Raw genomic sequence first — 27,944 nt, forward strand, 5'->3', positions numbered from 1 at the left:
AGCTCTCTACACTTCAACACAATAAGCAGTGTGAACAGTTGCCAGTTAAAGTCACAATAAGATGTTTCAGTGCAGAGCTGTTTACTAGAGCGGTGGGGTGGAGGTGGGGAGCTCCTGTAATGGAAAGAGACGTCCAGCAGAATCAAGGCAGCCTGAGGTGGGCTGACAGCACCTGGACCAGCTGGAGGAGGAGGAGGAAGAAAGTGGTGGGGTGTTCACTACACCACATTGGCAGCCATTTAAAGGGATAGTTCAGCTTTTTTGAGGGGTTGTATGAGCTACAAATGCCCACTAAGTACACTAGATGCAGTAGAGAGGTCTCTGCTCCCCCCCACTGAGAAACACGGGCGCATCGCTGCAGCGAGACACAGGCAGTAAACTGTTGCCAATGAGGGACGATTAATCAGCATATTTCCGCCGCCTACGAGAAGTCCCGTCTCAAAGTAATACACCAGTTCAAGAGTACGATCTAAAGTAAAAATCTACAATGCATCAGCTGGTCGGAAAAAACGTCTGTTTATCTGGAACTGTTTATCAACTCACTCAGTAGCCTACTCCTCGGTACTCCTCCACAGAGGCAGGCAGCCTTTTTTCCGACTACGTGACGCATTGTAAATTTTTACTTTAGATCGAACTCTTGAACTATGGTGTATTATTTTGAGATGGGACTTATCTTGGGCGGCGGAAATACGCTGATTAATCGTCCCTCATTGAAAAAAAGTTTATTGTCTGTGTCTCAGTGCATCGCGATGCGCCGGTGTTTCTCAGTTGGGGAGAGCAGAGACATTTCTACTGCATATAATCTATGGGCATTTGTAGCTCATACGACCCCACTTCAAAAAAGCTGAACTATCCCTTTAAACAGATTGATCATAAGCAAATCCCAATTAGTAACAAGCTCTCCGATTGGTTGGAGAGCTGACCAGCAAGCCCAGAGTATGTGAACCCAATTCAACCACGCAAATTGATTCGCTTAAAAGATATGCAAATGCATCTGAGAAAAAACTTCTGAGTTTAGCCTATCTCAGAAATTCAATTAAATTGAATTCAAATGTATTTGCATAAGCAGTTCAGAGTGCTTTACATATTGGACAACATATATAACATATACCCGCTGTTTAGCACCCACGACCAGAATTTCAGTTTTCTCCCTATTCAACTGAAGGAAGTTGGCTGCCATCCAGCAGTTGATTTCTTCAAAGCAGCTGACAAGGGGATTTATGGGTTGGACGTCATCAGAGGAAATTCAGACGTTTTTTTTTCTCAGAAATTCAGAGTTTTCTCTCAGAAATGGTTAAAAATGTTAAAAAATAATAATAATTTAAAAAAAACTCTGTTGTTTACCCTAATGTTCTTCCGTAGGTAGGTTGGCCTCGAGGTCTTTTTTCTAAAACCTATAGGCTACAACACACGCACACACACGCGTCCAGCAGTGTGTAGGGCTGTAGGTTATGGGGTTGTCCAGGCCCTGTGTCCGCTCCGGGTCCGGCCCCTCACTCTCCCCATTGGCTCCAGCTGCACCAACTTCTCCTTCGTCTCTTCTTGGTTTGAGCGACGGACACAGTTTGTGCGAACAGCAGAAACGTGGCCGCGAGTTGTCAGAACTTGAAGTAGCTACCCAGCGGAGACTTTTCTCCCCTCCGCAAATCACATTTATCAGTCCGACTATTATCTACCTAGACACCATAAAAGGAGAAGCTGAAAAGTTGGCTTGTGAGAAATCTTCCAACCGCACAGAAAAGCAACACCAAGGCTAGAAACTCTACTCCTCCTGGACCGAGCTGTCATTATGGTATGTCCACAACACACACACACACACACACACACACACAGCTCTGCTCGGATTTTACTCTTTATTAACCTCGCTTTAATGAGCATTAATATCTCAGCTCAGCCCATTGTGCACTTCTTGCTTTTCACTGACTTTTTGTCTTCTCGCGCGACGTTTGCGCTTATCTCTAATGTATGTACCGTTAACTCCTCCACTCCTCTGTCAGTTGGTCATGAACAGGCTTTAACTCTGTGCTTTGTCTGACTCTGGATAATCTCTCCTGTGCAGCTTGTTTTCTTCATGCATTGTGTTCACATGCTGCTCTGTATGTTACAGATTAAGTACATTGAAACAATTTCAAATTACACCTAATGTAGCCTACTATTCTACAGTCATGGTGACAAAATATTCACTTACATTCCCAGACATTGATTTAATGTTTATGTAGCATAGATATTTAGATGCCTTTATTGTTCCAAAGGGAAATGTTTTATCACACTCCTTACACACAAGCAATAAGATTAAGAAGCTACAGAACCCATGCAGACATGAGCAACTGTCCACAATGTTGTTTTCCTAAACCCATTTTAATTAATCACATTTTTTCTTTCTTTTTCTTTTTGTAGTGCAACATATAGTGTGTATCTGTATTTTTATAGTACAAGCTCCTACAGGCACACTGAAGGAGGGAGAGTTAGTCTGATTGACAGGTAGGTGGGTTATGCAATAGCCTACTGTGGTTTGTGTGTGTTCTGGGGGAACAGTATTAAATGTACTGGCCAATGTATACCTGTGTAGGGAGTTGGCCATTTGAAAACATGAGGAGGCAGGTGGGCTAAGTGAATGATCTGCCTGTATTATGATGGCCGCCTCAGAGCTGCTGCATTTGGGCTGATTATGTAACAGCTCCTGCTCTGCAGCCTCTTGGGGCTTCCTCCGGGTTAGGACTCTGTAATGTACTGTACATTATTCTACTGCACTCTGTGCTGAGATGTGTGGACTCACTTGTTTGTTTGATAGTTTCTTGTGAGCCAACCATTCTTAAAACTCATTTTGACACAACATTATGAAGATATTTCGGCTAGCTTTTGGCTCTTGTTTCATTCCTGTTCGGCTCACATGCCAGTTTCGCTATCTGATCTTCACGCTGTAGCAGCTGGCTCAAGTGAAAGCTGAAAAAGTGTGGCAAGTTAGCTGGTGGCCTGATGAGAGGGGCTGTTTAGTTTACTCTCGATCCTAGATGGGAGTGTTACAGAAACGTTGCTCGGTCGTTAGCTGGCAGATTTCCAAAGAGACATTTACCAGAAAAAAAACGGCTCTGGCTCTTTTTCAAACATGATGTTGAAATGTATAATTGACTGTCTGAAATGGACTTTATTCTTGGTTTATTTGTGGAAGGTGGGTGTTTCTGTAAACTAACAAAGGTATACTATACCTGCGGATTGAGATATTTGCTTACATAAAACAAAGTTACATATAATTGTTACATGCACATACGTGACAATAATTATTTCCACCCTAAATACTCTCTGCTGCTATTATATGCATTTTAGGGAAAGGATTCAGATCAATGTTAAACAAACATTGTTCAACAGATAAGGCGGCAGAATAACAAGCATATCCCACTGCCCCATGGTTAAACTATAGTTAAACATGTTCACATTGATAGTGGCTGCAAAAGAACCTGGATGAGGGATGAGGAACCTGTGTTCATGAGTCGATATATTTAATCTGAAATGTAATCTGATACAACTCTCTGAGCAATTAAAAAGTATCTGTGATTTATTTTTAATACCAGCTGTTTCAGTTTCATACAAGTAAAACAACAAAAATGTATCTGAACAGATTTCATGTAGGCTGCTTTCACCACTGCTTCATGCTTTTATGCATTTACTATTCCCGTTCACTGAAGACGTGCGGTTGCCTGTTTTCCAACCCTAACCCACAGACAGACCCCGACCGACCAACAGGCAAAAATTTAGGCTACAGCCCATCTATGTGTGTGTGTGTGTGTGTGTATGTGAGGCTTTGTGATAATTTAAGGTTGTCCAAGTGTAGGAAAATAGTAGGAAAGGAAAAAATACAGTAGTTCCTTTGGGAAAAGGTTGTAGCAAGGCCAACACGTAAAGAATAAGTGTACAGGATTTTCCAGTAGTTCTTAAGGTCTTTTAAAAGTTAAAGAAGTAGAAATAAACGTGAAATGTTTTTTACCTGACAAAAGTTTGCAATTCTGTGAAAATCAGTTGCATAATCGTCTTTCTGCACAAAGGGCTGGTGCCTGTCCAATAGCGGGAGAGTCACTGAAATATCCGACCTTGGATTCAAACTGCATTTACATGCACATCTATTTCAATGGCAAAAGCTAGTTTTACTGCATTAAAAAATTAAAGCAGAAGTAAGCGGAATGTTTGTGTTAATATAAGTCTTAAATAGTTACATCTTCCGACAGCAATCACTTATATAGAGTGTTTGGTCTGAAACACGGGTCTGTCAGTCACTCTGCTCTGCTGTAAGCCGAGGAGAAAACTTTCCTTGTATCCTACAACCTTTATCCAATGAGGAGAGAGAACGGCATAAAGGGGCGGTCCTCTCTGTGTGTGCAGCCAAGGGATGCGCGACTGCGTGAATGTGGTGACGTAGGGACGAGGGCGGGGGCTGCTAACTCCATCTGCTGACAAGAAGTTAGCCAAAATGACCGGATCGCTTACTTCTGCTTTAAATCATTTTGTTTTCCTTTGAAAATAAAGGCTCTTATAGAAGAATAGGCTTCATTGATTATCAATATTGAATCAAGTTCAGGTTGTCTTGAAGTTCACCTAAATCCAGAAGCAACTAGGATTGCAACTATCCAGCCTAAGATTTACCTCTATTGATATATTGATCAATTAATGAAAATTTTAGTAAAATGGAATTCAAAATTAAAATGTTGAAATGTTCACTATGTTGCAATATTGCCTACAGTTAGTTTAGCTCTATTTCCAAAGGCCATGTTATGCCTGAGCAACAGTTGTTACCTATTACTGCAACAACAGCCTGTTATGGTTTGTGATTAATTATCATTTGAATTTTAAGGCATCTGCTCTCATGAGTGAAACAGGCCACAGCCATTCAGAAACATTGTTTTTTATTCTGTTGAAGTGAAATCTATCAAATCTGTGAATCAAACACTTGAATCAACTTTATTTAGGCTCACGTCTCTTCATAATACGTTTTTATTTTGTAGTGCTCTACTGCCCTGTTACCAACTCCACGGTCGACCCAACATGCACCTCAGCACCTCCCACAGTGTGGACCAATGTAAACCCAACACCTCCCAGTGGCTTCTCCCTCACACACCCACCCACACGTCACCCAAGACCCTCACCCTCACCCTCACATCTGCCTATGTGGCTCCTGCTCTTCCCACTTCCCCTCGTCTCTATTTGTGTACACATGAATATTTTTGTCACTCTTTCGCACTTCTCTGTGTATGCGACTATGTGTGCACGGCATATTTCTGAAATCACCTGCCCTATCTGGCCATGGGTCTTGACCAGCCACGTACTTTTCTGGGTCATACACCTCTTGTAATTTTCCATTCTCACCAGCTGATACCAGCCGGGACACAGAGAAATAATCCAGCTGGGTCATGTCCTAAAGCCAGTTTGGCACATGCTATGCCATTTTGGATCTGGCCCACTCATCTTCTAAGCTGGTTAGCAAGAGCGTGTCTTTTGAGTATGCTCATGCTTTTTATGCTTTTTATTTCTAAAAGAAAAAAAAAAGTATCATCATTAACATTAGGGTTATTTGTGCAGTTTTTTTTTTATTAATGTCAGAGAATTAATACATTTTAAATATTTTTTAAGAATTTCAACTCAACATGCTAATGATGTACTCCTTGATAGTTTAGATGGCAGCAGGAAATGCTGAGTTTGTATTTGCAGAGCCTTCAAACACAAGCTCTGATACAAGAGTTAGAGTGAAAATAAGATGAGGCTAAAGATAGAAATAGCAACACTAACGCTGGGTTACATGCATCCATTGTTTTCCTGTGATTCCCCTGAGTGGAGGCAATTTGTGCATGAATGGCAGACTCCAATACATAAGAACTTTCATAGAAACGTTGGCTGTTACAGAGTAAAGACACAGTGACCTGCTATTGCTAAAAAAAAATGTCACCCATTAATACCAGAAGCAGGGTTTTTATGTCTTGGAAATATAAGGATTATGTTAATCTATCATACCAGACCTTTGTTCTGATACTGCACAAGGTATAGACATGATCTCAGGCTCACTCTTTCCCACATGGAGCATATTCTCCTTGTTTATTTATGAAATTGGAAAGCAGCCCAAGTTACAGCACATATGTCCCAGGGTTGTGTTTTCACATGGCGGAGGTGGAGGAGGTGCGAGTTTCAGCACATGGGACACTATAGCAACAAAACACCGGGGCGTCCGACTTGTTGTTCTCTCCTCGTCAGTGGTCTTTGGCCTGTCCCCTCAGACTCCATAGGCCTTGCCTGTTGCTATACAGACTACTGTGGTCCCTGATAAATCTTGAGTCGGACATGGTGGGTATCTGCTGGAATGTGAAACACAAATAAACGGGACTCCAACACATACAATGTTTTCCATGTTCTGGCCTTAAATACATGAGATTTGTTTGCTGGAGTCTGAACTATTTAAATCTATATTTATATATCTATTTATATCTACATTTCCCTCTGGATCTTTTTTGTCCTCACAAAAAAAAAAAAAAAAAAAGTTTTTACTTTAATTTTGTCCTGACTATCCAATTCTTCTTCTCTTTCTCCTATGTTTCCGACAAGACGGAAAAGCCTTCACTGGACGACACCGAGGACAGAGCCTGGCTGGGTGAGGGTCAGTCTGAAGTTCAGCTCGCGAGTGTTCCTGATGGAGGGGAGGAGGGCGAAGGAGACCGTCCAGCATGGGACTCCAAGATCCAGTATGTGTTGGCCCAGGTGGGGTTCAGCGTGGGGTTAGGCAACGTGTGGAGGTTCCCATACCTCTGCCACCAAAATGGAGGAGGTGAGTGTCTGTAAGGGAACAACATGTGGATTACATAACCCAGATTGATTGTCGTAGCATAGCAGCTCTCTTGACAAATGTGTACCCCCTTTTTTAATGGTGCACTTTAAAACAGACAGGCAGCAGAACAAACACATAAATGTATAGGAAAATGAATCTACGAAGCGATACACACTATTACACAGTGTGAGTGAGTTAGGTAACATGTAATTTATACTGTATATGGCCTTATATTTATTTGGACCTGTCACTGCTCTCCTCCTTCCAGGGGCCTTCATGCTGCTGTATGTTTTTCTTCTGCTGATTGTGGGAGTTCCACTGTTTTTCATGGAGCTGGCTGCAGGCCAGAGCATACGGCAGGGCAGCATCGGGGTGTGGAAGCACATCTCCCCAAAACTGGCAGGCATTGGCTACTCCAGCTGTATGGTGAGGATTCTCCTTCTCCTTCTCCTCCTTTCTTATTCTTCTGTTCTGTGTTTGAAAGTGAACTGTCCATGTCTTTTAAACAAGTTTTTTACTTCCTAGTATTTGTCAGCAGTGTCCAATAAAAGCATGTGCTCCAGAAGTCACCGTAATTATGAAATGTTTGTGTTTACACATGTCAGTGAGGTGATTACTCAGCGAGGCTGCTGTGGTTTGGTCACTGGATGGAGTTTTCATGATTGAGTTTCCACAGTAGAGCCGTCATCAGGACGTATACAGCCGGTTTTTAATTTCAGTGTTGGGAGGGTTCTCTTTACAAGCCCTTGCGGGTTTCTTCGTCCCACCTGTGCTTCTTTCTTTTTTTGTAGTTGTTATTTATCTCGTTTTTCTATCAAATGCACAAGTCAAAGTCAAATCAGTATTTTCAATATGAAAAGATTCACAAGAACGAAATGTCTTCCTCCTCTTGTCTGATCAAAAACCGCAGCACGTTCTCCTTTTTTAGCACCGTTCTGTAGACAACTTAACAACTTTCCTTTTTTACTGCCGGCCACGCGGTGTGTATACTTTAGAAAGGACTATGATGACATCTGCAGCACTGTAATGTGAGAGAGGCAGTGTGCTGTGGCGCTAGCAGCTTGTTACATAACAGTTTCTATACAGACGTGAAGGCAAACAGAGTAGACAAGAACTTTCTGTGTATGTACAGCACACAGACGTATATTTGTACGCCCATGCTTTTTTAAAGACTTTGCTTACAGGTATTTTCCAAAAAGCCTCGTTGCTCCATCAGTCCCAATCAATGATAGTGTCAAAAATGATTTTTACACTTAAAACTTTCACACTTATTTCCCCATGCAAGAGTCAATGTGTCGATTATAACTTGATAGCTTGTAAAGTACACGTGTACATAAACACATTACATAAAGGCTAACTCCTATCTTAGGTCATTTGAGGTTTGCTGTTGCTCTATTAGCTTGTCCTTGAGAGAACTTTTCACCGAATGGACAATATACAAGTCAGCACATACTGTGTCCTACCAAGGACTTAGGTAAATATCGATAATGCTTAAAGTAAATGATTCATAAACCCTTTCTTTTTCTCTAGGTCTGTTTTTACGTGGCTCTTTACTACAATGTCATCATTGCATGGAGCCTGTTCTACCTGGGTAATTCTTTCCAGTATCCTCTGCCATTCGAGCAGTGTCCGATCGATGTCGCCACTAATGTCACAGGTGCGTGCAAAAATTAAACAAACTGAGTTGTCACGTTACGGATGCCAGTGAAAAGTTCACCGAGTTGTCTGTCTTCGATCCACAGTGAAAGAATGCGCAAGCAGCTCCCCGACGTCATACTTCTGGTTTCGCAAAGCCCTCAACATCACAAACTCGATCGAGGAGTCCGGAGAGTTTAACCCCATCATGACAGGCTGTTTATTGGCCGCTTGGGCAATCGTCGCCTTGGCCATGATTAAGGGCATCAAGTCTTCTGCAAGGGTAATAATTGAACATCTTTTATAGTTTTTGTCCCAGGTAGCTGAACAAGAAGCAATACCCCAGCACACAAATACACATTAAAGCTTGTATCATTGTTAAAGGGATAGTTCACTCAAAATTGAAATTTCACTCATTATCTACTCACCCTCATGTCGACTAAGGGCTGGGAGAAGTTTCAGAGTCCTCCGTGCCTTCTCTGAGTTACAGGGGGGGGTCCGCGCAGCACTGCACTGCCATATGACGGTTGCGAACGGAGCTCACTTTTCTCCGTCCAAAAAGACACACCAAAAAACATCCAAATACCTCCATAGTGCTCATCTGTAATGTCCCTCTTGTATTGAAGCCCCAACATGAGAAGGCACGGAGGACTCTGAAACTTCTCCCGACCCTTAGTCGACATGAGGGTGGTGAGTAGATAATGAGTGAAATTTCAATTTTGAGTGAACTATCCCTTTAACAAAAATAGTTAGCTCGGCTTAGCTCAAAGAGCAGGCATAGATAGACCAAGGGATGACCTTTCAGTGACCTTCTCTGCCTTCTGTTTACCCCTTGCTTCAGCCTTTGTGCCAAGCTAAGCTAACCAGCTGCTGTCAGGAACTTCTTACTAGTATCATGCAAATAAATGTATTTTCCAAAATGTTAAACTCCTCCTTTCAGATGCCCTAACACAGAAATCACTTCTTTTTCCAAATCTTAGGTGATGTACTTTTCCTCAGTCTTTCCCTATGTGGTGCTCTTTATTTTCCTCATCAGAGGGTCGTTGTTGGACGGCGCTTTGGAGGGAATCGCCTACATGTTTTATCCTAAAGTGAGCACAAGTTTCATCACATTTGTGTTGTTCAGATTTTGTGATTTTAACCTCAATGGAGCTCAACTGTAAACATGTTTTGAGAGAGAGAGAGAGAGACTTAATGAGTTTTTTTGTGGTATTTTCCAGCTGGAAATCTGGGGTAATGTGCAGGTGTGGCGACAGGCTGCTACACAAGTCTTTTTTGCCCTCGGTCTGGGCTACGGCTCTGTTATCGCCTATTCCTCCTATAATCCAGTCCACAACAACTGCCACAGGGACGCGCTGATGGTCTCTGGCATCAACTTCATGACGTCTGTTCTGGCCTCACTGGTGGTTTTTGTAGTGCTGGGTTTCCGTGCCAAGACGATTGCACTACGCTGCGTGGCTGAGTATGAATAAGTGTGTGTGTGTGCGCATGAATTTAACTTCCCTTTGTCTATTATTTGCAACATATTTTGTAGATTTACAGTTCACTCTCAACATTATTACTGAAGTAACTTCTTTTACCTTACTGCTAGAAAAATGCCTTCTGTTGATACAATTTGCAGGAGATTTGTGAAAAGCAAATTGTAACATATGCATGTACTGGGTCAAGACCAGTGACACAGCTATTTAAAATATTCTCTAATGACACCTTTGACACCTTCACCTTTTAAAATATCGTATTGACTCGTTTTTTATATCTTCCAGGAATCTTGGTCTGCTAAGCTCCATGACATCCCATGGATCTGACCAGGGCTGGTGGCCTTCGTTCAACGTGACAGACCCAAGCTCTGTGTCTATAGATGAGTACAGACAGTGGTACAGTCTCCACAGCTCCATGGTGGGGCCCAACATAACTGACTGCAGTCTGGAGGAGGAGATGAACAAGGTGAGTCGGGGATGTAGCCAGGGAGCCCGAGTAGTCCACAATCAGATCCTTGCCTTCTAAAAAAAAAAAGAGGGGGAAACATTTCCTCATCATAGGATGTAGGTGAAGTTTTGAGTCTCCCATGACCTCCTGAGGAATCTGTGAGGTGCCGTAAAATATCCAGCAGGCAAGAGGAAGAAAACATATGGGATATTGTATCTAGTAGGTCCACATGAGAGATGGCAGCAAGCTGTGATAGAGGAGTGAAAGGAGATACTAAAGAAACAGCGGAAGAGGCACTAAAAGACATGTTATACCACAAAGTTTATTTTATCTATATCTTATATTCTCAGACATAGAGCCATAGGGGGAGACACAGTTTGCACGGTCTCAGCTCACATGCTTAAACTCAAATCAATATTTCTCTGGGTCTTTTTCAAAACATATTGTCACTATTTCTCCTCCTGTGTGAGTGCAGGGTGTCGAAGGGACAGGCCTGGCATTCATAGCATTCACTGAGGTGATGGCCCTCTTCCCAGCCAGCCCCTTCTGGTCCACCCTCTTTTTCCTAATGCTTCTCAACCTGGGCCTCAGCACCATGTTTGGGACCATGCAGGGGATCCTCACACCTCTTATGGACAATTTTAGCCTGTTGGGGCGCCACCGGACCATACTCACTGGTAATACAATACCCACAAGTTCACACTTGTTCAAACATGCCAATGCCTGCTCTTGATCATATAAAAGATATGTGGAAGATATTCAAATTACTAGAGTGACAGGCATGTATCTACTAGTGCCGCATATTATATCAGATACGTTTAATTTGTGTTGTTTGTTCAGTAGCTTTACTGTTTTATAACACTGTCTTCACTCTTATTTGTGTTTCAGTGTCCAGCTGTGCTTTAGGGTTCGTGATAGGTCTGTTGTTTACCCAACGCTCAGGCAACTACTTTGTGACAATGTTTGATGACTACTCTGCAACTCTGCCATTAATCATTGTGGTCATATTTGAAACCTTCAGTGTGTCCTGGGTTTACGGAACTGACCGGTAAGAAACATATCGACAACTCAAAATTTCAGACAGATTTCACCGTGCGTCCGGTTTTCAGTGTTTTCTGATTTTGAAAAAGACTGTAACATTACTGCTTTCCTCTCCTGCAGTTTCCTGGACGATATCGAAGTCATGCTTAAATGGCGCCCTCCGGTGGTGTACAAATATCTCTGGAAATATGTTTGCTTACTGGCCATGGTCAGTCTCCTGGCTGCCAGTCTGCTGCGCATGGTCCTCAAAGGACCCACATACACCGCCTGGAATCAAAACACAGTAAGATACTTAACAGAAGATTTTTGTCCTACAGAGATGAATTTCAGTTCAAATCAGCCTGTTATAACTTATGAAATAGATTGATTATTCTTTATTTTGAACATATGAAATAAATAACACGTGTTATAGTGTCCCAAAAAATAAGACCAATATTCAAATCAATAAAAAAACGTATTCTCAAAAAGGAGCAGGATATGTAGCAGTTTCAACATGGCACAAAAACCACCATACATTTGTGCGGTCATTGTCTGTGGACACTGTGGGATTATGTTGTAAAAGTCTTGGTTTTGATAGACAGAATAGACATCTTTGGTGTTATCAATATGTTATATAGCTTTGCACAAAGGAATCATTAATCTAAATGTAATCTTTGAAAGTTCTCCATTAGTTATTTCAGCACTAGACAGCACCAGACTTATTTGTACAGTGGCTGTGCCCGTGTCTCTCCCTTATGTGCTGTCTGTTCTTGTCTTCAGGCCTCTGAGATGACCCTCCCGTACCCTGGCTGGGCCCTGGCTATGATTGTCATGCTCATAGTCTTCGCCAGCCTACCTGTACCAATTGGCTACATCCATTCCATACTGAAAAGCCGCAAAGTCCTTAACGGTTCCCCTGTGGAGGGTGGCAGCCCGGAGGTGCACCGCGAGTTGTACACCAAGTGCAACTCCACTGAGCAGCTGGATTCCAACTCCCACCACCGAGTCCCGTCCGAGGAAGCCGAGGCTCGTCCCAGGACTGGTTTCCTGCCAATGGGCAACGAGCACTACCGGCTCCTGTCCCAGCAGGAGGAGGAAGATGAGGAGCAAGATACAGGGGTGTGAGCACAGCTGTGGGAGGGTAGTCGGATGTGCACAGGCAAAATGTGGAACCTCTGAGAGTGTACAAGCAGACAGAGATGTCAGTGTGACGGGACTACAGTCATCAACAGAATTATACATAATCAGAGGAAGAGTCTTTGGGTTGTATCCTCATCATATTCAAGTAAACTCTACTTTGCTGCCGAGCCAAAGTAATTATGTTAATGGAAGTTTATTACCAGTCAAACTGCAAGCTTTTAAGATTCTGTAGTTATGAAACTACAACCTCAGCCCCACTTTGTACATCCCTCCATTTGTTTTCTGAAGCCCTGGTGCTGCTCAGAAAATACAAACATGACGAACAAAAGAAGCTGCTATATTTGGTGAAACAAAGAATTTTACTGGAGGTTTTTCATTTTTGTAGGAAATTGTCAACCTCTATCATTTGAGCCAGCCTGATTTCCTGTGAGGCAGAGAAGTAGCTGGTGAAAGGAGGAAGGCAACAACTCAGAAACAGGCTTTATTATGAGTATTTTTAACTAAATAGTGAGTATGGATGAAAACATTGCATGAAAACATTCTATCTTGAGGAACTGTGATAAATGTGTGTGTGCGTGTGTGTCTGTTGTGAATCAGTTTGTATGTGAAGTGAGAGATGTTAGTATATCAGTTGAATATGTTTATTTTACATTATATTTGTATCATTTTACCTCAAAAGACCACATCGATGTTTTTACATGTGTTCACAGTGTTCAGTGTAGCAGTATTATACTGTTCAGGATGAGGACTTGAATAAACCTCTAGATGGCAGCAACCTGACTCATGTATGAAACCATCACTCAAACCTAAAGCCATTAACACCTCTACATGATAATAATCTCTTTTTTTCATCTCAAGGTGTTTATATTTTGTTTTGGTGAAAAAAGAGTTGATTAAATATTGGCGAGGGGTTTTCTTCATGAAGCTGAAGTAGATTTGTGGTTTTTTAAGTTTTACTTTAAAAGGCAGTTCCATCATTTTAAGAAGCCACCTGGGAAACTATGTCCACTTCATTTGTAAGTGGCTCTATGCCATTTAATCTGATGTTATTTAGCTCAACGTTGATGAAATCCACTTAAATTCACACAGTTTCTGGGGGATTTTAAGTGAACATGCCTGTATTTTTGTAATTTTGTAGCTGAATGTATTTCATATTATAGCTACTCACTTATTTGTGATGTGTTTATTGTGTGTTTTATTTTTTCTTTTAAAAGTATATTATATAGTTTAATAAATCAGATGCCATCCATATGAGTTGCTATAGGAATTTCCTTAGAGCCTGCATGCAAATGAAAAACTGCAGTGCAAAGCTGATGTTCAAATGACAAGAAATAAAACATTTTCTCTATAATACACAATTTGGAGTGAAAACTGGAGAATAATCACAACTGCCTATCTGTATATCCAACTTTACTTTATTATGTGGATGACAGTGGCACTTTTTGATAATTTAGTAGAAGCAGCTTGAAATATCCTATAACTTCACACATTTCATGTATAAAAAGCAAGAAGTGCAGGGCATGTTTCATAAAGTGATCCCGGGAGGCCTCCACCTCTGTGGCCTATCCGAGAGTGAAGTGGAGGCTGGTGCGACTGGGGAGGGTGGAGAGAGAGAGGAGGAGGAGGAGGAGGAGGAGGAGGAGGAGGAGGAGGGAGAGAGGACGGTGCGCGCTCAGGCAGGACAGGAGAGCGCGCGGGACATCAGCACACCGGCCGGGTCAAGGAGCTGCAAGGATGGAGATCCGACCGGACAGGTTTAAGGCGGCCGCGGGCAAAACTCTGGGGAAAATTCACAGGTACACAACTATTTGACTCACGACTGACCCCCCAACCTCTGACTTCTGCCCGTTTTCCCCCCTTTGTTCGGGATAGTTGTGGTCTGCGGGACTCTGCCGCTCATGATGCTGCGGGGTCCCATCCTTTCCTCCTCCAACCACTGACTCTCAGTGGTGAAAAGTTTGTTCCTTATTCTTTTTTCTGTTGTTGTTGTTCCTAAATTAACTGAGCAGGGAGACATTATGAGACGTTGCGCAGGTGTAGCTGCAAAAGTCCGCGGCTTTACGCACAGTGCAGTGATGGGAGCGACAGCAGGTGCAAAATGCTCCCGGAGATTGAGAAAATGCTTGGTTCTCATTTCACGGGTATGTTTAGCAAATGTGCGGTAAAAGTGCAGTGACCTGTGGGGCTAGAAGCTTTTGTCGAGGTTGATGCTTTGTGCTTGACTTTACTGCTGGAAACAACGAGTGATGCTGCTTTTCTCTGGATCTCACCATCCACTTTGTTTGTTTGTTTGTTTGTTTGTATTTAGTTAGTTTGTTGTTAGATTTGCGCTAACTCAAAGTAGATTGAGAATATTGGTGTTTCAGACCAGAGGAAATGTGGTTACGTAATAATTCCGTGCTTTGTTGGCCCGACCTGGCTGAATGAGAGCTCTGACCAGATGGAGGCAAAGTCATCTATCTATCTATCTATCTATCTATCTATCTATCTATCTATCTATCTATCTATCTATCTATCTATCTGTGGTCAATAAGGTCGTTAATGATGAAGCATAACTACAAAAAAAACAGAAACAAGAAATGACATTTAATAAAGAAGCCAATGCTGTAACAAATGAGAAGATCAAAAAGAGAGAAAAAAGTCTTGGTAATATTAGAATATTCAAAAAATGATCCTTGTAGTAATGTAGAGCTGAGATGACACAGTGAGTGGATTGATTGATTGACTGACTGATCGATTGATTGATTGGTCACTCAACAGAGACTTTATCAGCAACTTTTAAAATAATATATCATTTTCAAACATGACATAGTTCTGATGGGTTTTTTAAGTACCCTGCCATGGTAGGTTAGTTTGCCATAAAATATCGTATAGGGCTAGATGATACTACATGAAAATGATCTAAAAACCAAAATATTAGAAATGGAGTGTTAATATACAAGGATTTATATCCTACAGCTGGCCACCAGTGTCCACCACCGTAAAGGCACATCTGACATGACCAAAAGCCAAGAGCCAAACGTTCATAAAGTAAACTGACCATGTTTGACTATGGGTTCAGGGGGGGAAAACCTTGTGATTTATTGCATAGTTGCATACTGTAGAAAACGGGGCATCTTTGACTTGTTGTACAGAACAAACTATCAGAAGATGTGACCTTGAAGTTCTGGTTCTGATGGACACTTATTATCTTTTCCTGAAATCTAATCTACAGCATCTGCAGCCCTATGATATAGCCTAAAGAAATCTGTACATCTTCATGGCCTGCACATAAAGACATACAGAGAGAAATATCATACGTAATTATAATCTTTAATTACAGATGTGATAACGTGCTGGCCAAATGTAAATAAATTGCATGTTACAACACAGATTGGTGTGCAGACAATATTTCCGTAAAAAGGAGAGATTAAATACACTGATAGAACCTCATGCTTTAAGCTTTCGCTCTCTCAGGATTTGAGGTAGCAACCAAACGTATAAATCCCGTCCTGAAATAGCCTGTTTTTCAGTCCAGCTGTCGAGCCACGCAAATCCCTAAACTCTCCCCTCCCACTCACTCCATCCCAGCCCATGTCACTTCCTCCAGCCGCTCCCTCCTCCTCCATCATCCATCTTCCATCCTCTATCCATTCATCCATCCATCCTCTCAGAGACCAACAGACAACTTTGTGCCTATTGGAGATCTCCCAGATTAACAGACATGCAAAATCTCAGGCTTTGTCTCTCTTACTGGTCATGAGCCACGCATGTGCACGTTCACAGCTGATGCCATGAGAGATGTGATGTCGGATTGGAGTCAGATTGATTGTAGTGGGCGTTTCCCTCAGCTTAGCTAGTGAACTCTGGATTTATGAGGCCACAGCATATGAAGCACAAGCAATGCGTTCCATAGAAGAAGTGAATTTATTTTATCAAATTGTGTGTATAATGTGTTTTTAGTTGCGTGTGTGTATATGTGTGTGTTGTTTTGTTTTTTTGTGCAGGGAGCATCCCTGCATTGTGTGAGTATATGTCTGTGTGCAATCTCACCACCTCACAGACAAAACCGTGATCCCTCCTGATGAAAGCAGCCAGGAGTTCATCTATTATTTAAACATTTTCTCCATCAGAATGCATCTCCTGTTTCTATATTAAACTCCACTAGGTAAGCATAAACTTCAGCACTGTAAGGTCAAGTACACTCCACATCTCTCCTCTGACTATTCACTCTTTTAACGTCTTGAAATAAATGGTCATAAATTCTCCCTTTCCATCTCTGTGAAATATAAACCTACAGATTCATGCCACAGCTGCATGTAAAACTGTAAATGCTTCTCATAGCATCTCACTGACATTTAGCTTTTGGTTTAAAAAAAAAAAAAGCCACATATATTTATAATAGACTTTTAAATGAATTCACAGGAATGCATGATAGACAAGGAGAGCTTATGTTTTACTAGAGCAAAACAGAATATAACAGGTAATCAATTTTTAATCAGTTTTTCTTGCTGTGTTTTTAGCGCCATTACACATTGGTCTGAAAGATGGTCGAAATAAAATATTCAAATAACCAATAATGGGCTTTTTTTCTTTTTTACAATTTTTGCTTTAGCACAATGCAAGAACTGCAAAAACACATTCTTATCAGCTGAAGAGGCAGTGTTAGTCATTGTATTATATATAACCCCATGTTCTTGAAATTAATATTTCAAATACACCCAGGGACAAAGCAGCGTTGCTACTTGGCTCTCCTTCTATATGAACACACTCCTGATGAATAAGGGGTTTGTATCTTTTTTTTGGACCTTTGAAATTTAATATTGCAGCTGATTTAGTCACTATTACACAAAAAGCTGTTGGTGGTCTTATAGCTAGAGGTGTGTTTTTTTATATATATATATATTCATCATGAAAGATACAAAATGACCAAAGAGAAACAAAGCTTATGTGAAAAAACAACAACATATAACTGCAGTAATAATATGAAAGTTATTGGACAGGTTGTGCAGCCAAGACCAAAAAGGCAGGACAACATTATTAAGCAGGAGAGAGCAGGATGATTTTAGACTCTGACAGAAATTAAAAAGACAGAAACCAAAAATACATCTGAGACGCTACAGCTTGTGTTCTCCATCTTTGTGTTGTGTATTCTTGGGTATCAGGTCATCAAAGTGAGAGCTGAGTATTTTGGAATCACTCAACATCTCTGGTTATTGCACCAGTGCTGTTTGCGTCCATGTTGTTGAGACTTTACTCTGCTTCTGTGTGCTGCTGGGTTTGGGTGTAAACTTTAAAAAAAAGAGAAGTACTTTCATATACAGTCTGCTAATATGTAAAGTAATGATCGTGTTGGGACACAGCTTAGTTTGTCATTTACTGTCTGGTAGCGAGCCAGAAGTGTGTGTGTCTGTGTGTGTGTATGCGGCCAGCACTCGTAAAGTGATTGAGTTATACTATGAGTATTTAGATAATAAGTCTATGAAGGTCACACGTGTGTGTGTTTGAATGTCGTGTCTCTGTGTGTTTGTGTGTGTGAGTGAGTGAGCGTGTGCAAGTCGTGTCCACAGGAGAGAGAGAAAAAACAGTGGTGTGACAGGATGGGGAGGAGGGTGTCTCCCTGGGTGACACAGTCCCACCGAGACCCAATCTGTTCACTTCAGGGAGAGAGAGAGAGAGAAAGAGAGAGGCTCGTGGAGGAAGGGGGAGACACCACTATCAAAATTATAAAGCAACTGCACTCATTTCAATATAAACACAAAAAAGCACCCATTCTTCCATACACATGACCTACAACCAGAGGACGAATAAGGGTGAAATAATATTCAGACAGGAGGCCTGAGGTGGGTGGGCTGACATGAGGAAAGACAATGGAGAATCAATCAGCACACGTATTTAGACAAATAATGACCAGGGTTTCTGGCGTTATATAATATTTTTGCTGTCCACCTCCCTTGCTGTCCCCTCTCTGTCTCGATCATCCTCTTATGAGAGGATTACGCAGAACGCTCCGTGAATTGGTGAATTTAATATACAGAGTAACAAAACTCCCAGGTCAGCCACCAGCACGTGAGGGGCACACTGTGATTTTGCCATTGGGGATGTAGCTATCATTGTAAAAATCACCATGATATTTCGGTAAAATCCTTAATATTATAACTAAAAAAGGGGAGAAAGTTGGTCACTTTTACCTCCATATGAAAAGAACCAGTGATGGTCTGTGAGACTGGCTCGTGTCACATTAAATATGAATCAATAATCTGTGGTTAAGTATCGTATTTTGGGGTGCACACTGAGTGGAGTGAATTTAACTCAAAATAATAATGTAAACACACAGTTCACCTATTATTGTCTTGTGGTAGAAATTTAAAAAAAAAAAAATCAAAGAGTTACATTTTGTGTGTGTGTGTGTGTGTGTGTGTGTGTGTGTGTGTGTGTGTGTGTGTGTGTGTGTGTGTGTGTGTGTGTGTGTGTGTGTGTGTGTGTGTGTGTGTGTTTAACACTGAATCACTTAGTTGGTTGACTTTGTACATTTGTTACTCAGGTTTTATGTTGAAGGTTGAACATTGCTTCACATGCTCAGGTGGAGACATGAGCTCAGTTCGAGGTGTGAACAGTTCCCGGGTCTCCACTGAGCCTGCTACTATTGTAATTATGATATTTCAGAGAGCCCGAGGTCACGGGACTCCTGCCTGCTCATGCTCTCTGGCTCATTAATTGTTGCCAGCTGAGACCAATCAGGTCCTCGCTAAGCTAACGAGAGAGGCTACATCAGCTGAGCGGAAGCTCACGGTGTTGTGCAAATGTCCAGAGGAAACTCTTTTTCTTTGTTCCTCTCATGCTCCTGTTTGCTCAGGATTGGTGCAGTTATGAAGCTGCAATTAGTCGCAGTAACGTGTGAAAGAACTCCATCACTACCGCCTTAAATAACCACATTAGAAGAGGGAGAGCCTCAGCACGTCGGCTATTTTGGGACACTTACACTCAATGGGGAGAGATTGCCCTTTAGTGGGAAGCATCTGTAATCAAGAGTCATTTTTGCTGTGGGCTAGCCTCGTTAGCTGGTAGCATATGTGTAGGTGTTGGGCTGCAATCTGTCTCGAGGTTTAATGAGGATCCTCCTGCAACCTTCAACTCTGAAGCAGGATAGTGAGCTCCATTCAGGTGGCGACTCAGCAAATTTGTTGGGTACAGGGGGAAGCACAGCGTGAGCTTTGTTGAACTGATTCATCAGAAAACGTGTGCACACTGTCCTTTATGTTGCTTCAGCTTTTTTGATCATCTTATTGCTTTGGTTTACAGGACATGGAACGCTGCTCTGTGTTTCTGGTTTTCAGCGCGCTGTGCCTGAAGATGGTCCATGTGGAGAGGCCAATGCACCTTCTGTCTATTGTCAAATGTATGCCTGCATGATGTGCTATAGCTGAAACAATCAGGAACAGGGGTTCGGTTGTGCACCAGCACATCAGTCAAACTCAAAACATAGAAGTAACTATACCAGATATGTTAGGAATCATTTGTTGATCTGATAATGATAACTAGGTCTAAATGAACACAGTCTTGTTTATGAAAGAACTGAAAAACTGAGTTCATCATGAACTCAACAGTGTGTCGTGATGGAGACAGAAGCACACTGAGCCAAGCCCAGTGCTAGTCTATCCCTCCATATTCATTTCCGGAAGTAAATCATTTTTGTAATCCTAATCTGAATGTTGTGACAGATTAAGAGAGAGAGAGAGAGAGAGAGAGAGAGAGAGAGAGGATGCAGCTTCTCTAATCTCTTACACACTCCAAAATGTCGCCCTACAAAGTATTACTTTACTATCGTCCTTTGTGTCTTACAAAGAACTCTTTGTGATGGATCTAGGCTAAGTTATAGATCATTATCCTGGCATATACAGTATATAGTATATATATTTATATTATAACAATATGTTTATTGTTGCATGAACATTTGAAGAGATTATGCAGAATGTGCTGTGTGGAAATGGGGGGGGAGGGCGTGGAATCCATAAGCATAACGAAGAAATATAACGACTGCATGGATGAAGCGGTGTGTGTGTGCATGTGTGTGTGTGCGTGTGTGTGTGTGTGCGTGTGTGTGTGTGTGTGTGTGTGTGTGCAGAGGAGCAGACAGACAAGCCAACAGATAGATAGATACATAGTGACAGAATATGGTGTAAAAGCTCCAGTAAATTATTTATCCCACCCAAAAACACATCAATAATTAACCAGTGTCAGAGTCTGACTTGTCTTGTGTGTGAATAAGTTATCTTGGAGTTTCAGTGCGCGGAGAGCTGGAAAGAGAGATGAATTGTCTTTGAATGCAGCTTGAAAAACAAAGGAGCGTTCAATGCAGCAAACAGACTCGTTGATTTTATATCAAAGCTCAAATTTGAATAACCTGTTTTTAAAAAAAAAAATCCAACGTCACAGGGAACAAATCCTTGTGGTAATTGTGCCTCTTTCTGTGCATAATTCTCCAGCTCACTGACTAACTGGATCAGCCCAACAGAAAGTGGACGGCTGACACACGGGTGCACTTCGCTGTGAATTTACACAAAAACACACACACACTCAGGTTAAAATATATATAGATATATGTCTATATATATAGATATATACTCACTGGAAACGGTGATGCTATGTCTGATTTATTTGTAGGAATTCATGTATCTGCAGCATTTAGTATAGACTGCTGCTGCGTGTGTGTTTGTGGGGGGTGGGGGGTAGGGTGAAGGTTGTAATACACAGATGGTCGCTCTCCTGACTTCTCTGTTTGACTCGTGTGGAAAAAAAAGTGACCAAAATGGTCTTGCACAAATTCAGCATCAGCATAATATAACAACTATTTTTTGGGGGGTGTTTTTATAGGAAGAGTAAGGAATACATTGAATATTTTAAAGAGAAGCACAAAAGCTCTTTGGTTTACAAAGACATTATAGACAAAATAAAAACATTGTGTGTAATGAAATGGGTGTACAGGCTATACTGTGGGTACAGCGCCTACACAATGCAGTAAATGCTTCTGCTTTCAGTCGATCAACATAATGCACATATATATATATATATATACGTATATATACGTTTGCACAGACAGATATGATTTGGTTAAATGTGTGTCTAGGGACCTCCTGTTTGTGTCTGAGCGAGTGGACATGTTGAACAGCACCAGTATGGCAGCAGGTCCCAGGCGTCCTGAAGGAGCGGACACTGGGGGAATGTGCTGTCATAGCTAACCAGTGACAGCTGCTTCCACACACTGGGACACGCTGAGTCAGACCCATCCCCAATATGGTGCATGTTGCCTGCATGGAGGTGTTTAGGGTTTGTGTGTCTGTGAGAGACTAACACTATAGTGTGTCTGCAGTGAAAAGCATAGATAAAGGTTGTGTGAGGTCTTTGCCACTATCTGAAAAATACTATTGGTAATGCCACTAAAATCTAACACTTCCCATATGAAATGATTATTGCTCCTCACTAAGAAGCACAGAGAGTAATGTACAAAAAATATAGAGGACATTCAGTCAGACTCTTGCTCAAAGATATTTGTTGACATCACACCAACATCCCCCCACACTCCCAGGAAATCCCCCTTTGAGCCTCTGATTCATGTTATGCAAGTTTTTGTCCCTAATGGAGGTGAACGTCAGTGTGTCACCTCACTGCCACTTCTCCCTCTCTCCTTCTTGTCTTTGTTTTTTTTTCCTTCTTTTTTCGAAGGGTAACACCAGTCCACATTTGACCATTTGAATGAGCAAACATTTCCCTTAAAACGTTGCATGTATCAGCAAATCAGAGGTGATAAAAGCAGTAATATCCAGTATAGTGTGTTGCACTGTCTGAGCTAAGCATACCAATCAAAAGCTGTGAGAAGATCAACAAGATGTATAAGTAAACACCAGAACCTGCTGTTCTCACCTTTGAGTCTGTTTTTGCAAACACTTTGTGTATTATTTAGACCTACAGAGCTCTATTTAAAATCTAAAGTCTTGTTTTTAACTTCTATCTAAATCCTTAGATATATTTGTCAACTATCTGCAGTATTTATTTCTGAAAATAACTCTCTTTGTCTGTTTGTCTGTGTCTCACCTCAGACTTATTGAGAAGCGGCAGGCCAATGGAGAAACCATCGAGTTGTCAGCGGAGGGACGTCCTGAGCTGGTCGAGGAGAAGGAACTGCCGGTGGTGGACTGCACCTGCTTTGGTTTGCCGAGGCGGTACATCATAGCCATCCTGTCTGGCCTGGGGTTCTGCATCTCCTTTGGCATCCGGTGCAACCTGGGTGTAGCCATTGTAAGCATGGTCAATGATCACACTGTCTACAGAGGCAACAAGGAAGTACTTGTGGTAAGTGGCACAAAGCTTTTGTATCTTTACTGTATCTGTCTGTCACAGAAGGACATTTGCCGTGTTAGCCAAGCATTACTTCCTTTTTCTGTTAAGATGCCTGATTAAAGCAGAAGTAAGCGATCCGGTCGTTTTGGCTAACTTCTTGTCAGCCGATGGAGTTAGCGTCTCCGCCCTCGTCCCTACGTCACCACATTCACGCGCATCCCTTGGCTGCACACACAGAGAGGACCGCCCCTTTATGCCATCCTCTCTCCTCATTGGATAAAGGTTGTAGGATACAAGGAAAGTTTTCTCCTCGGCTTACAGCAGAGCAGAGTGACTGACAGACCCGTGTTTCGGACCAAACACTCTATATAAGTGATCACTGTCGGAAGATAGAACTATTTAAGACTTATATTAACACAAATATTCTGCTTACTTCTGCTTTAATGCCAATAAAGATTACTTTTAAGATATAGTTATTTACTTCTTCTTCTATTTATAGATGCTCAAAATGATCAATACAGAAATTAGACATGATGACAAATAGGTGCGTGTCTGATGATGTTTGATCAACGCTCTGATGTCTGACATCTTCTTTCTCCAATAGAATTTAATTGTCATATAGGATATATATGTACTGTATATAAAATGTTTTTCCTCCAGGCTGCACAGTTCACCTGGGACCCTGAGACAGTGGGGATGATCCACGGCTCCTTCTTCTGGGGCTACATTGTCACACAAATCCCGGGTGGCTTTATATGTCAAAAATTTGCAGCCAACAGGTGAGTGGCTTCAAATTGGCTATACTTTAATTTCTCCTCTAGTATTAAGATGATATCATAGAGAATAGTGCATTTCTGCTTGCTATAAAATGGTTGATTGGGTAACAGTATGACACAATGAATTGTGCCAGCTACTTAAAAATATATTCAAACATACACACAAAGCAACTGGAACATCTGTACTATAAAAAACAATAATAAATCAGGCTTACTCAGCATGACTAAACAGTCATACAGTAAGGCTTCACCTTTGTGTTAGTGTGTTTTGTGCTGCTGGTTATTTGATCTGAAGCAGCTTCTTTGTCCTTTGCGTGTTGTAGAGTGTTTGGCTTTGCGATCGTGGCCACCTCCACCCTCAACATGCTGATTCCATCCGCAGCTCGCTGCCATTACAGCTGCGTCATACTGGTCAGGATATGCCAGGGCCTTGTTGAGGTACATCATGTTTCTCCGTGCACGTGTGTTTGCAGGACTGTGTGTTAGACTATACTCTATATATACTCAACACACATGATGAGTGTGTTGTGGCTGTTTTTTGTTGTTCAGGGTGTATCATACCCAGCCTGCCACGGCATCTGGGCCAAGTGGGCGCCTCCTCTTGAGAGAAGTCGATTAGCCACAACAGCCTTTTGTGGTAAAGTTTCAGCATCTCACTAACTAAAATTATATAGTATGTATAATTTATAGTATATGACATTTTTGCAGTGCTGAAATGTCTTTACATTTCTTCTTTATATTTGATTCCTTCTTAGGATCCTATGCAGGGGCTGTGGTGGCCATGCCTTTAGCTGGGATACTGGTGCAATACACTGGGTGGCCTTCAGTATTCTACGTCTATGGTTAGTATCTGTTTACTCAAATAACATGTGGTGTTTTACTGGAGCATTTTGGAGGTGTGCACAATACTCAGGTGTAAGATTTTGTGTTGGTTACATGGGGTTAGTAACATTAGCTTAGCCATCAAGATACACTGGTTTCCTTACAGCATTTCAACAAATTAACACCAATGTGGAAGAAACTTTAAGCGATTATTTTTCATTTTCAGTGTCTCTCTCTCTCTACTGTTGACTTTAACTCTGTCTCTCTCTCTTTCTGTCCCTCTGTCTGTGTCTTTGTCTCTCTCTCCTCCTCTCCCAGGCAGCTTTGGGATATTCTGGTATTTGTTCTGGGTACTGGTGTCGTATGAGAGTCCTGCGGCGCATCCCACCATCACACCAGAAGAGAGGAAGTATATCGAAGATGCGATCGGAGAGTCTGCAGGGTTTGTCAACCCTCTCCAAGTATGTTCATGTCATGTGTGGACGTAGACTTGTACACACACACACACCCATACACACTCAGCTGACTCTCTAGATCTCAATCAATCAGTAGTCAGTGTGGATCCAACTAATATCTTCTTCCTTTTTGGTGGCAGAAATTTAAAACCCCATGGAGACACTTCTTCACCTCCATGCCGGTCTATGCCATCATTGTGGCCAACTTCTGCAGGAGCTGGACCTTTTACCTCCTGCTCATCAGTCAGCCCGCCTACTTTGAAGAAGTCTTTGGATTTGAGATCAGCAAGGTGGGATCATATCATCCACATACTTTTACAGAAACCAAATTACTACAGCTTTCTCTCATGCAGCAACAGTCTCCTTCTGTGGCCAGCTACAGATCAATTAATTGTGGTGTCTTGCTCAGTGACACTTCATGTGGTGTTAAAGTGAAATTATTTTTTCTCCCATATTGTGTCTGCTTTAACTCCGGTCTATATTACTGTAAGTTTGTACTCACTGACTCAAGCATTTTTTTTTATTTTTATTTTTTTTACAATTTATGTCATATAAGTTCATTTTTTAACTCTTTCATGGCTTTCACTGTTGAAATTTCATGAGAAGTTTTAGAGAATGAGGTTAAAGTTGCCAACTCATCTCAACAAAACACCTCAGGGAGAGGTTTACAGTGATTTGATCTAATGGATAAACATTTCTGTTGCATAGACTATATAATAATAATAATAATAATAATAATAATAATAATAATAATAATAATAATAATAATAATAATAATAGATTTGATTTCTAATGCACTTTACATTAAAACATAATCTCAAAGAGCTACTTGTGTGTATAGTCCTGTTTATACACTGTAAATATCATTTTTGATGCATGTTAAATAAAAATTTAGTTGAATTTTTCAATTCAAAAACTGAGCAGTAACATGTTAAAACCATGAGGTTCTGCCCTTAATTTATAGCGGACAGTGATGTAGAGGAGACATGAGGTTAGGGAAGACAGGGAGAGAGTAACATGCTGGAGGACCCCCAGACAACATTACATTTAATATTATGTTAACAATTTCAACAATTACTCTTATTGATATGAATATATCAATTATCATTATCTTATCTTATCATTTGATTTGAACTGAAACAGAAGTTTTGTGCTTTTTCACCTTTCATCCTCCAATTGCTTCTACTACTCATGAAAACACTATTCCTCTCTGTCTCTCTCTCTCTCTCTCTCTCCTTCTGTGACATGCACTCGACCGCCCCCTCTCCCCTCTCCTGCTTCAGGTGGGCATGGTGTCAGCTTTGCCCCATCTGGTGATGACAATCATCGTGCCGATCGGAGGCCAGTTGGCCGACTACCTGAGAACCCACAACCTGATGACCACCACCAATGTCAGGAAAATGATGAACTGTGGAGGTGAGAGATGTAGGAGGGCGAGGAGGACAGAGAACGATGGAGGCGGAAAAAGACTCCGTTAATAAACTGTTTATGAGCAGAGCACAAACTGAATTACACACTGACATCTTTGTTCTGTTAAAAAAAATATCTATGTTGTGCACTGACTGAGTGAGGAGAAACACAACTGAAAGAAAGACCAAAAAATAACAGGTGTCCTTGTTGCGATCGTCTGAAATTGAAGGCACTAATTTATAGCTGCAACTCTCATTTGAAGTGCAGCGCTGAAGTGCTGGAGTCATATTACTATTATTGTGCAACTTAAAGGTCAAATCAGTCTTTCTATTTAATATGCATACACAATGAACAAAGGATACACAGCCTCATTATGGTGCACTACAGTGTAACAGAGAGACCGGGTATAAAGCTATGGACAGTGCTCCTCATTCCTCCCCTCTCTTTTCCTCTCATGTGCACGTTTCTGTGTTTCAGGTTTTGGAATGGAGGCGACCCTCCTGCTGGTGGTGGGATACTCTCACACAAAAGGTGTCGCCATCTCCTTTTTGGTCCTCGCTGTGGGTTTCAGTGGATTTGCTATCTCAGGTAAGAGATGCTGTAAACAAATAAGCTGGAAGCCCAATTTAATTAGATCTACAGTTGTGTCATCTGTTGGTGGTGTGGTTCAGCCATCAACATGTTGTGAGCAGTGGGTTATCGCCCCTGTTCAGTTTGATGTTTTTAGAAATATACTACTAACACCCATTTTCTCTGTACTGTGATAAATATCAGTACTCTGTGCTTTTGTTTCTTACTCTAACCATGAACATCTGTTATGGTGACATTGGAGAAAAGGTTTAAGAAATAAGAGAAAAGTATATTGTGCTTGTATTTGTTTTTCTCTCTTAGGGTTCAATGTCAATCACTTGGATATCGCCCCGCGATACGCCAGCATACTGATGGGCATCTCAAATGGGGTGGGAACATTATCTGGGATGGTGTGTCCTCTTATAGTGGGAGCCATGACCAAACATAAGGTACATCTGTTCACTTATTTCAACTTAACAATGCCAAGCATGAAATGATTGCAATGGTTGTGTATGTTTAATGGACAAAGAGACAAAGTAAAATCTTTTACATTATTTCAGACACGTGAGGAGTGGCAAGGGGTCTTCCTTATAGCTTCCTTGGTTCATTATGGAGGAGTGATTTTCTACGGTACGACTATGAATGATCATAAGTTTTCTGAGTGTGGAAAGAAGGACTGAAGTCTAAATGTGATCTTTTGTTTCAATAGGACTCTTTGCATCAGGGGAGAAGCAGCCGTGGGCAGACATAGAGGACACAAGCGAAGAGAAGTGTGGTATCATAGATGAGGATGAGTTGGCCAATGAAACGGAGGAGATGTACCGCGGAGGCGGGCAGTACGGGGCCATGAGCCAACCAGTGGTTGGTTCCAACGGAGGCGGCGGCGGAGGAGGAGGAGGAGGAGGAGGAGGAGGAGGGGGAGGAGGAGCCGGACCTGGATGGGTGTCGGACTGGGATAAATCTGAGGAGTATGTTCAGCCACCTGGATACAACTCTTATATGTATGGTGGAGAAGAGGAGAGGGAGCTGACATAGAAGATTGACACATGTTAAAAAAGAAAAAAAAAGGAA

General features: G+C 41.6%; 2 protein-coding genes across 2 annotated transcripts; both read left to right on the top strand.

Annotated features, from left to right (window-relative positions):
- Positions 1–1,520: 1,520 nt before the first annotated feature.
- slc6a16a (solute carrier family 6 member 16a) lies at positions 1,521–13,858 on the top strand. Its single transcript, XM_083977913.1, has 12 exons — positions 1,521–1,792; positions 6,583–6,802; positions 7,071–7,228; positions 8,333–8,459; positions 8,545–8,720; positions 9,418–9,528; positions 9,658–9,899; positions 10,201–10,381; positions 10,839–11,040; positions 11,252–11,411; positions 11,525–11,687; positions 12,164–13,858. Exons 1-12 carry the CDS (start codon positions 1,790–1,792, stop codon positions 12,506–12,508), a joined length of 2,088 nt encoding a protein of 695 aa, XP_083834039.1. The 5' UTR covers positions 1,521–1,789; the 3' UTR covers positions 12,509–13,858.
- A 399-nt stretch (positions 13,859–14,257) lies between these two features.
- Positions 14,258–27,908, top strand: slc17a7a (solute carrier family 17 member 7a; the record flags this gene model as incomplete). The annotated part of the gene is made up of 13 exons (XM_083977372.1): positions 14,258–14,319; positions 22,600–22,852; positions 23,501–23,619; positions 23,940–24,054; positions 24,166–24,253; positions 24,372–24,462; positions 24,761–24,899; positions 25,034–25,183; positions 26,177–26,309; positions 26,781–26,891; positions 27,195–27,322; positions 27,434–27,503; positions 27,583–27,908. 13 exons carry the CDS (start codon positions 14,258–14,260, stop codon positions 27,906–27,908), a joined length of 1,785 nt encoding a protein of 594 aa, XP_083833498.1.
- Positions 27,909–27,944: the final 36 nt, after the last annotated feature.

Source organism: Trachurus trachurus, assembly GCF_905171665.1.
Source record: "Trachurus trachurus genome assembly, chromosome: 8".
Taxonomy (NCBI): Eukaryota; Metazoa; Chordata; class Actinopteri; order Carangiformes; family Carangidae; genus Trachurus; species Trachurus trachurus.

What these genes read in the sequence shown, in the direction of transcription:
- slc6a16a (XM_083977913.1), top strand. An exon ending in GCACTACGCTGCGTGGCTGA is followed by an intron (nt 9,900 to 10,200) that starts GTATGAATAAGT and finishes TATATCTTCCAG; the next exon opens with GAATCTTGGTCTGCTAAGCT. An exon ending in CCACCGGACCATACTCACTG is followed by an intron (nt 11,041 to 11,251) that starts GTAATACAATAC and finishes TTTGTGTTTCAG; the next exon opens with TGTCCAGCTGTGCTTTAGGG.